The following is a 10,978-nucleotide window of genomic DNA, read 5'->3' as shown; positions in this document are numbered from 1 at the left end:
TCCAGACTATTTCTCTGGAAACCAGAGGGGATTTTGTGGGTGAACTAACACAGTCCGTGTATTTTCAGGCAGTTCGTTTTTTTGTTTGAGATGAAAAATGAAGATAGATTTGTTTTTTTATTTATTCGGAAATCGGATAACGGCTCGTTATCTGATTTCTCCCCCAAAAAACGAGTCTATTTTTGTTTTTTCATTTCAAACAAACAAAAAAAAAACATACTGCCTGAAAATACACGAACCTAACACCAACAATCATTCCACGTCTTAAGAAAATGCAATCCTCTTCCCTCATATCTCGCAGCCTAAACCCACTGAGCTGCTGCACGATTGGCCAAGTTCATGCGCCTAATAAAGTGTTAGGTGAATGTATTACCTGTCAAACATGGCTTTACAACAAAACAAACAGCTGCTGTTTGTTTTGTTGTACAGAAGTTTGGCAGGAAAAAACTTCTTAGTCTTCTGACCTGCAGTTCCTAGTTTTTGACTTTCCATTTTAACATGTTAAAACATTAAGCGTATATATTCTAGATTAAAACAACAACAACAGAAGCATTGGAAATATTTTTGAATTTATTCTAAAATGTTTCCTAAACACTCAATATTGTTGTCCCATTTTAAAGCAACATAATCAAATATGTCATTAAATTCCTCATGTTTGGTGGTTTGATGTCAGAGCACAGTCCCTTTGAAGTTACATCAGCAATTAACACAAAAAAGACATGTCCGATAAAATATGCAATAAATGAAGAAGAGCGGAGTGTTTGAAATCATACCCACAAATACTTCAAGTTAACATCATAGATGTCCAATAAATACTGATCCGATTAATATGAAATGTTTAATCAAGAGAACTTTTAAGTCTTTAACCAAAACCAAGAAAGGAAATGCTGAATTATATTAAGAATCTAAAATACTGAATAAAATACTCTTTTAGGTCAAAATTTAGTTTTCTCATGAAACTTGAAGCAAATAAATGTCTAATAAATGTCTTTACTACTTTTCAAGCTCTCTGTGAATATAAAAGAAAAAAAAACTGATTGTCATTAAAAACAGAGATTGTTGTCCTTATCAGCATCAAGTCTGTAATCTCTGCCAGGCAAAGTGAAGACGGTGTATTTTCCAGGAAAAGTGAAAGGGTATCTGTATCCTTATTGCATCTTCATCAGACAGATATGTACCAAAACTATTCATGTGTAAAAATAAAACACATTCTGCTCAGTATTTTTCCATTCACATAATCTCAACGTACAATCTCAGCATACACAATGTAAACAAATTACCGTCTGATCTTAACTACATCATCCAGTAGGTCATCTCCACAGGAGGAACATCAGACAACAAGCATCAGGCACTGGAATGATATTAGCTTGCGATCCTAGCCATGTCTTCTGGTTAAACAAGCCTGATGCTCTCTCTCAACCTTTTGGTAAACAGGTGGCTGGATCGGCCGCAGTAAGAATGGGTAGTTGCCTGCAGTGCCGCTTCCAGTGGCTGAAGCAGGGAGCTCTCCATGTCCTCGCCGAAGGAGTACTGGGGTGAGAAGAAACATGGATGGGTTATCATTATGTTGTCAGAAATCTGACAAGGCAGATATTATTTTATTCTACGGTTTGGTTTCTAGAGGGTCTGGGTCAATGCAACAATTCATGCTCCAATTGGTACCCACATTTTAACATTTTGTCCCAACCCACTTCCATTTGGCAACCATTTACTTGACAACAGTATGTTTTATCTCTTACAACAAAATGTAAGTTTTTACGTAACAACTGTGGTTGGTAGGTGGATGGGATTATTTATACAGGCAATGGAATAGGTAAAGTCAGAAAAACATAATTTTTTCCCTACTTATCAAAAAATTGGAAAACAAATTCCATCCTTTTAATTATTGGGTCAGATGATTCTTATGAAATAAGGTAGACTCTTTATCAAACTCGAACAACAGTGAGAGACCCCACATGGGAAGTTTAATTTGTTTGATTCCTTTTCATTTTAGTCCAGGTAAAAAAACTTCTGATGTTGCCTCTGGTTCAAGGTTGACTTAACACTGAACACTATGTAGCCCATGTACTGCATAGGTCCTTTATTGCAGAAAAATCTCTGAGTCTCTTAATTGTTGCTCTGTTTCAATCCTCTTTTGTTGAGTTGAGCTCACTGGTCAACATACAGGCAGCAGTCCATGGGAAGAGGAGAAACAGCGTCATTAGTCAGTCTACATCCATTACTAGAAGAAGCCTAACCTGGCCACTATGAATGCAGGCAATGTTCTTAACCATTAGGTAAACGAGCAGGCTTCCTTAAGAGGCACTTTACTGATATATATATTTACATATATATCTATAAACTATATATATATATATATAGGTGTTGTTTTATGTTTGGCTTATGCAAAAATCTGTCAGTTCAAGAGTAATTTGCATATCTCAACTAACATTGTATGTGGATTATGAATATCTATCACAGGAACAGAAATAGAGTTAGTTTGTCTCATGGCTGTATGAGACAAAGCAACATCTGCAGCATTTCTAATATGCCTCCTCATATATTCTTCACCGTGGGACTCCAACAGCAAAGATAAAACTTCCAGATTTCCAGCGAGTTGAAGGAAACCAAGGTTCCTGCCATCCGGTATGACAAGATAAAGATCACTTTCACATTGAGGAGGAGCAACCGTTTATAGCTCCAGTAAATAAAAGGAACAAGCATTTTACAGCGTCTTATTTGACTCCAGTTTGGCAAAGCATCACATTACTCAAAACTGTTTCTTTATTATCTTTCATACACTGCGTCAGGCAATATAGTGCCATTAACAGCCGCCTATCGATTTTTATGTGGATGTGGCTGTTACGTTGTCCACACAGGCATCATGATGTCTCAAACTAGCATCAGCACTAAAAATTTTACAACTCTTCAGTGAGCTTGCCTCAGTAATGGTAGTGGCCTTTATTGCAAGCTCCTCTGCCGACTGAGAGAGCCTGCCTTGGGAGCAGGGTTGACTAAGGAGCTCTAGGCAAGATGGAAATAGGAGTTCTTCCCAGAACCGTCTGCACAGGGCTTTAGGATGTTGTTCTCAAAGGAACAAGTGGGAACAAAGTGGGAGAGTGCCGAGGGAACTGGAGAAAGAAGGGCGGATAATAAACTTCAAGACACAATGAGGGAAACAAAGGATGGAAAGCTTGGGGGTTCTCTGAACTAATGGGATAATCTTGCAACAAAAAACTATTTTTACTTGATGAATTAAGCAATTTTTTTTCCCATCCACAAAGACGCTAAAATGTGAGGACTCTAATATGAGTAGAGCGTGCTTCTGTGCTGCTGGGGAGACTGATGGAGCTGGCCGAGTGCCTCATAATGAAGCCTGCTCGTTTACTTAATGGCTGAGAACATTGCCTGCATTGATAGTGGCCAGGTAAGGCCTGTCCTGGTAATGGATGGAGTCCGCTTAATGACGCTGCTCCTCCTCTTCCCATGGATTGCTGCCCGCAGGTTGACCAGTGAGCTCAAATCAACAAAGAGGGATCGAAAAAGAGCAACAATGAAGAGAGACTGAGAGACTTCAGGCCAATTTACCTCCTTACTCGGGATGTGGAATATGCTGAGCCTTTGAGATCATGGGGTTAAAGCAGGGCAGTCAATACGATGAATGCTTGCAAAGCCAAAAAAATATGTTTGGACTGATGATTGTAACACAAAAAGGGTTATGTCGAGAATCACTTATATTCTAGGAGAATGAAAATGATGCATATTCTTATGGTCTGCAGAGCTTAAATTCACTTTTTAGAATTGTGTAGATTTTGTCCCTTCTACAAATGGTAAGGATGTCACCATACGCATCCTTGTAAATTTACCTGCTCTTGTTCCAGAGGGGAATAATTTAAATTAATTTCAAAATCACAAACTAGGAGCACATGAGTGTGGGTTTTCATGTCACACTTGCATATAAACAAGCTCAAATATCCAACTGTGTCCGTTTGATAACCATCTGATCCAACATGTCAACCTCACAGACATGAAGTTGGTTATGATATCTGCAATTAAACAGGATCTTTTGCTTAATTGCAAAAGCACTTTTACCCTGCTGTTACTAAAACAAGGCTATGCGAGGAATGTGATATCAATCCTATTCTGGAGACATGTGTGAGCTTTAACACCAGTTTTTATGACGCCTTGCAACACACGCTGCTGCTTTACACTGGATGCTCTCGGCACACAGCTGACAGTGCAGAACAGGGTGGCTGTGGGTGGAAAAAGCTTTTATGGAAAGGCAGAAACCAAAGTGAGGCTCTGTTCTCTGAGGGATTTGGATATGATGCAGGTTATGGACTGATCAAACATTGATGTGGCAGGGGGCACATACAAAGTAATCAGATTAAATTGATGATATTACGATTCAAAACATCTTCAAAGGAACAAGAATGGGACATTCTGCTCATATGAACCTCCTAACTGGAAACCAAGTCTTATTTGGCAAAATCAAATTAAAATGTATGTGTGATTGCACATGTAGTCATTTTGTTATGGCTGTTTCAATGTTTAATGCAATGACAACCCTAAAAAAACAAACCGAAAAAAAGATACCATTAGTGCACAAAGTTTGATTTCATCTTTCACTTTTGTTTATCTATTCCACTTCTGTTACTGAAGTGTTTGTCCTCTGCTTCAATCCTTGAAATGGAGTCTTGTTTTCAACTCCATCAAAACAAAAGACATTCGGTGCGAGTTAGGCAGCAGCTCCATCATGTCTCATCTCTTGCAGAAACGAATGACAATATGCGTTTCTCCTCATCTAGCCTTACCTGCTCCTGACTACCACTACAAGAAAAATAACAGCTGAGCTCCAACTTCTTGCCAGCAAAGTTCAGCTCAGCTTCAGCTCAGTGCATGCCGTACCTTAAGGTCACTTGTAGCAGACGCTGCCTATGGTGTGAGGTAGTGAGGAGAAAAAAAGAAAAGAAAAAACAAGCCATGTCCTCCTTTGCAGAGGAGAATGAGCTCATTTTTCCTGTCTTCTTCCATTTCTCACTGCTGTGTATCCCAGCTGGATCCTTCCAGATTATATTGCTGCTGTGACCATCCGAGATCCCGCAACACGAAGCGAAACAGGAAAGATTACAACACACCCCGTGGGACAGCAGCTGTGCTTCCCGGTTAAATTACACCCGTCTATGTTCACACATCACAAAGCTGCCTTCAGTGGCAGAAGGTGTAAAAATAATGTATATTTAACCTTTTGTTTTAAAAGGTGAATCAAACTGTGCAAATGACGTCTGATATTGTCGCTTGACAGATGTAACCACTTCTGTTGTTGAGTCTCGGAAGATGCATTTTCCCTTTCTTTGGAGAACTTAAATATGATAAAGGAAATATTTAGCAGAGTATCGATTCCGCTCCGGTGGGCTGATGCATCCGTAATAGAAAAGCACAGCCTAAAGCGCCTATTGATAGGAAAATGACTAGCAAACCAAATAGCTTTCACACACACGATCAGTGGTGGTTCTTGCACACACTGCGCTCTGGGTGGAGCACTGATCTGCTCGATGGCAGGCCTTGTACTTCATAAAAACAATTTTTGCTACATAGATTAATGGATGGACAAATTTACTTATTTTTATTTCTATTCCTTACTGGGCTTGGAACATTAAAAATATGACTGCATTTAATCACACTGTGGTGTGTAAACCAATAAACCATCTCGATTTATGTTTAAATTAATACATATCAGTAATCCAACTGCAAGAAAATGCAATGCATAATAATAAGTGAACTGGGTTGCGCTCCAACTCCTTTAGCGTATTTGAATTACTGTAGTAAAAATGCTTTGAACACTGCCTCTGAGAGTAAACTTTGCAGATGATTATTACTAAAAAGACCCAATATTTAAAATCTGAAGCAGACTGGCTTACTGTTGAGGCCACTGGGACCTGGGCTAGCAAGAAGCACCTCCAACCAGCTGGCCCTTAGGAGATTTTCTAAAGCTTCAAACGGACCCCAAGAGAGAAAAATTTTCCCCTCGGTTTTTCATTCCCCTCTCAGAGTTCTCTTTGAATTTATTTAATGCAGCAGTGCGACTCTGTTCCCAACTATAGGGAGACTGAAGGGTGGAGCAGATGCTTGTGATGTCACGCTGCACTGGGTTTATTGGAGCCCAACATGTTTTTTTTTTTCTTTGAGTGCATTTGACAGCCCTCCAGGAAATATCAAAAATTGCCACTGCATGCAATTTCTCTCTAAGAAAACAGAGGATTTCAACTCATTTCACCTTATGCAGGATATTCTTTTGCTCCATCATAATTACAAGATTTTTTTAACTATAGTGGCGTCTTTCTACCTGTTTGATTGCCTCGTAGACGGCTCTGAAAGCAGGCTGCTTGTCGTTGTGATAAACTCCTCTGTTACCATGGAGAATAAAGACACCTTCTTCTTCAGCTTGTTGACAGTTGCTGCCATAGATACAGTGGTCGGGACGGTAGTTCCACTGGCAGGGAAACACGTACAAGCTTTCTGCAGAGGAACGGACAAAAAATTCATAAATAAGACATGAACTTGCTTCTTTAATAACAGTCAACTACAAAACAAACAACAGAAACTCCAACATATGCGATACAATAAACAATACAATATAAGGTCACACCTACCAGGGTTGTGATGAAATATGATGTTAAGAAGATCCTGGTCCCCCCAGGTGATATTGAGTTTATACTTCTGAAGAAGAGGCATCAGAATTTCCCCCCACTGGAGCGTCACAGCTGTCATGTCATTCTAAAGCGAGGAGAGGAAAAAAAAGAGAAAGAAAAACAGCAACCCAAGAATTTATATCAATTTACGTCAAGCAACCAACAAATCTGCTTTTCAGGCAAGTCGGTCATTTTCTTAAGTCATTTTTACATCAAGGAAGTTGTTTTGGAAAAACCTATACAAGCTGAAGGGTTTTTAAGCTAAAGTACAAGAGTGACCTCAACTGTCTGATGCGAGTACTGCAGCACAACCACTGGAAATGGTATTTTGTTAAAATATCATTAAACATCCATGTCACTTTTTCAGTCATTAACTGATTGATCAAGCACTTAGCCTTATTCAAACCATCTGAGGCCAGAAATTAGCAACACAAATCAATAGCATAACCGACTGCTGCCAACGCTTCCAATAAATACTTCAATAATAAAGCATGCCCGATCAATACTTCTACAGACGACAGCAGGTATCGCACTCTTTACCTTGAATAATTTTTCCCTGATGCGCGTCATGTTCATGAGCATGACCCCGGAGTTGACGCCCGTCTTGCCATAGTAAGGGTGACGAGCGAAACGGTTGTACCAGCCAATACGAGGCTCCTCGTGCTCCGGTGCCATGGCAGCCAATTGGCTCACGTTAAACTGGGAAAGTAGGCCCCAGATGTCTTCCACTGGACGCAGAAAAAGAATATCTGTGTCTACATAGAGCAAAGAATCCACCTGCTTTAAGATTAGCTGGGGGGAGAAAAAAACAGGAAACGATATTAGAATTTCTAAAAAGATAAAGAATTTCTGATGAATATCTTCTGATTAAAAAGACTCCTGAAGATGACCTACCGGCAGAAACAGCCTCTGAGAGGCACAAGGCTTAAAGAGCTTTTTCCATTCACTTGCATTCTCCTCAGGAAACATGATTGGATAGATGTTGAATGTAAACTTTGTCCGGATTGCCACAGGCCACATTTCCATCTTGAGGGATGACAACAGGAAACAAAAATGTGTCCGTTACTGTCCTTCGAATGTCTCGTTTTTAAAATGTTTTAGAGTTTAAACATAAAAGGGCCTTTATAAAACCATTGGAGAAGCAAAGAATATCCAGAAATAAGACAACTGAGCTTGAGTGTTGCTGCAAATACCAAAGCCCATTCACAGAGCAATAATGCATTAAAGCAAATCCCAAACTGTCAGGAAACACAAATGGAAGAATTACAAGGTGCAATAAATCAATGATAGATGACAGTCTTCTAGATTTTTTTTTATTTCAACAATTACACCTATCAAGGCACTGAAAATGCACTCCCGCCTGATGGTCTTGCAGATTTTTGGGGCACATTTAGGACTTTGAAAGTTTCCCTGCTGTTGGGACGCACACTTACAGCATTTCTAAAGCCGTAATGCAGATCATCCTCGGCGAAGATGTGGACGTGTACAGGCTTTCTGTTGAAGAGGACGGCAGACTTCAGCATGGTGAGAGTTTCCTCCAGCCTGGCCCCGCAGGCCACCACGGCTAGGTGACTTCTGTCATTTTTAGGTTCTTTTGTAGCAGAGCTCAACTTCTCACTAACGGCCAAGACATGATTACATCAGTCATACGTGGTCATTTTACAGCAGAAAAGATTAAGCAGGCATTTACAGCAACACGATTACGAAAACCCTCAGCTTAATTAATGCCACGACCCGCCCAGGAGTGATGAAAGAGTTAATGGATTTGTTGTAAAAGTTCTTCTTATAAAAAATTAAGTAATTTATTTACAAGCAATTTAAGGACAATGTAGTTTTTTTCTATTTATGTGAGAACTTGAACATATACAACCTCAAATTTGCGTTTAGTGATTCAAATAGTGACTAAATTGAGAGAAACCTAAAGCCCTAGAGTGATTAACAGAGCCTGTATCAACAATTTGTCATTTTCACATTTTGTCACGTTTCAAACACACACTTTAATGTACCTTCTTCAGATTTTATTGAACATATAAACACAAAAAAGTGCAATATTGTTTTAAAAATTTCAAAGAAAATTTAAAAAATGTCAAACTTTTTCATCTGATACTCCTAAAAAGAATCAAGTTGAACCCATTCCCTTCATAAGTGGCCAGTAAACAGAGTACACCTGTGTGCAATGCAATCCCACTTAGTTTCCTGTAGGCCTTTGAAGTTTTTTGAGAGAACATTGTTGAGCAAAATGCCTCATGAAGAGTGAACACAGGAAAAGGACAAGTGATAAAGTTGAGGAGAAAACTAAACCAGGCTTATGAAATAAAGGCAAAAAAGAAAAGCACTTCAGACTGAGGTGAAGAGTCTTTGTGTTTAGAGGCTGTGTGTTTAAAGCGACCCTAAACACACAGCCGCAGCTACAATGGGATGGTTTGGAGGAAATTGTGTTAGAAAGGTCCCGTCAAAGACCAAACCTAAATCAAACTGAAAATTTGGATGACAAATTGAAAATTGACATTCTAACATACTCTCCGTCTAATCTGTGTGAGCTTAATTGGTTTTGCAAAGAAGACTAAGCAAAGGCCTAGAGTAGAGACATAACCTGAAAAATTAACAGTAGCAACATGAGGTTCAAGAAACTACTGATTCAGGAAGGCTGAAAACAAATGTATGCCGCAACCAGCTTTTCATGTCTCATTTTATGCACTACACTGCTCATTTACTAGGACACGTGACTCACTAATAATCTTAGATGTTCACAAAATCAAATCATACCCAAGAGGTGATTCCAATAAGCAGTTCACTCCACAAACATCATCAGCAGGTAGTCTCCAATATGGATTCCAGTAAGAGACTGACAGTGATTTACACCTGACAGAATAAAAACATGGTCTTTTTTTATCTTTAGTTAGTAATCAACTTCTTGAACATAGCTTTTAGAGATCAGATCGTTGCTGAAACATCTTCTAAAGTTCATTAACAGATGGTTGCCTGCTAAATCCAGCATTAAGCTCACGTTAATGAGATGGTTAAAAGTCACATTAAGGCTGTCAATTACAATGTTAGCACTAGTGTCACCATAAAACATGCACAACCACACATTTTCAGAATATATACGCAAACTGGCAACACATATCACTGAAAATGTACCTGTATGACTTGTAAACTTTAAGCATTATCTTATTAGTTAATGAGCTAAGTCAATAACTAAACACTAGGACGATTAACTAACATCCAAAGCTCACTGTTACAAATCACGTTAATTGTCACACACACAACAAAATCACGGCTCGCGAAAAGATACCTGCTCTGTCCCCACTCTCGGTCCCGGAGGCCTAACAGTCCTGGTCTTTTCCTGAGCGTGTGCCCGGCGTCATGACTGCTCCTGCCGGATATCCTGCCTCCTCCTGACCGCTCGTCCCTGTCCTCCAAGGTGGAGGCAAGCTGACTGTACACATACAGTAAGGAGAAGAATGTAAATACCGTGCACAGGAGATAAGCGTGTGGATAGCATCGCATTTTGCGCATCAGTTATTTTGTGCAAAACAAAACATTTTTTTTTCTGATCCTAGCTAGGTACCATGTTTGGTACTAGCTCCTATAGCAGTTAAGCCATAGCTAGTAGAAGTGAGCGGTAGTTGGTGTTTATAGTTTTCCGCTCCGCCCACCGCTTTTACACGTGTTCCGGCCTGCTCACAAGGATTTCTGCCCACCAAGTGCCAACCTTTGTACATACAGACCTCCACAAGGTGTGTACAGTACACAAGGTTAGCCTTTTACTGACGAGCTAATGTCAGAGTCAGGACCAAACTTTCTGCTTGTAAACAGTACATTTTAACTTCCGTTTCACGTGGCGTTTCCGCACAGATATTATATTCATAAAAACTTAAAAAGGCCTCATTTTGTGTCCTTATATCTGCAACTTTTGGTTTTACTCCTCAGGCTTAGAAGTTTCTGCCTGAATATGGTTTTTGGACCAGTTTCTGGGTCTGACCTGTCTGTTATCAGGTCAGAACAAATAGAGAACTTCTTCTTGAATGAAGCAATTTTACAGTTTAATATAAACTCCAGGTGAAGGTTGCATGACTTTCCTAGAACTGACATCAATTCACCAACATTCATAAAACAGCTGGAAGATTGGCAACTGACCTACATAGTCTGGAATGTGCCCACAAAGCCAGTTTGTTTTAAAGTTGTTTTAAGTTGCAGAAGTTCACCAGGTTTGCTTGCCAGGGAACAATGTTTAATAGGTGTATAAAGGCAGCAGCATAGAACCCAATTGGCAAACTTAGACCATACTTGAATGCATCCGTCAT

General features: G+C 39.5%; 1 protein-coding gene across 2 annotated transcripts; it reads right to left on the bottom strand.

Moving 5' to 3' along the window:
• Positions 1 to 549: 549 nt before the first annotated feature.
• On the bottom strand, positions 550 to 10,321 carry LOC129367250 (glucoside xylosyltransferase 1-like). 2 transcript variants are annotated; one of them, XM_055041565.1, is made up of 8 exons: positions 9,967 to 10,321; positions 9,438 to 9,533; positions 8,105 to 8,288; positions 7,566 to 7,697; positions 7,212 to 7,463; positions 6,633 to 6,756; positions 6,326 to 6,498; positions 550 to 1,530 (listed from the first exon to the last, which is right to left on the bottom strand). In XM_055041565.1, exons 1-8 carry the CDS (start codon positions 10,188 to 10,190, stop codon positions 1,393 to 1,395), a joined length of 1,323 nt encoding a protein of 440 aa, XP_054897540.1. In that variant the 5' UTR covers positions 10,191 to 10,321; the 3' UTR covers positions 550 to 1,392. The 2 variants fall into 2 exon arrangements, with proteins under 2 accessions (XP_054897540.1, XP_054897549.1); XM_055041574.1 differs by lacking the exon at positions 9,438 to 9,533.
• Between the last annotated feature and the right edge of the window lie 657 nt (positions 10,322 to 10,978).

Source organism: Poeciliopsis prolifica, unplaced genomic scaffold (assembly GCF_027474105.1).
Source record: "Poeciliopsis prolifica strain line A6 unplaced genomic scaffold, Auburn_PproV2 SCAFFOLD001, whole genome shotgun sequence".
NCBI classification, from domain to species: domain Eukaryota; kingdom Metazoa; phylum Chordata; class Actinopteri; order Cyprinodontiformes; family Poeciliidae; genus Poeciliopsis; species Poeciliopsis prolifica.
The sequence above is the reverse complement of the archived record's forward strand: the minus strand, read 5'-3'. Positions and strand labels throughout refer to the sequence as shown.

Bases quoted from the DNA above. Each gene is read 5' to 3' on its own strand.
- LOC129367250 (XM_055041565.1), bottom strand. From the start codon at position 10,190: ATGCGCAAAATGCGATGCTATCCACACGCTTATCTCCTGTGCACGGTA. The intron at 6,757-7,211 runs GTAAAGAGTGCG...TCCTCGCTTTAG, and splicing joins TCAGGGAAAAATTATTCAAG to AATGACATGACAGCTGTGAC. The intron at 6,499-6,632 runs GTAGGTGTGACC...GTTCCTCTGCAG, and splicing joins CATATTTCATCACAACCCTG to AAAGCTTGTACGTGTTTCCC.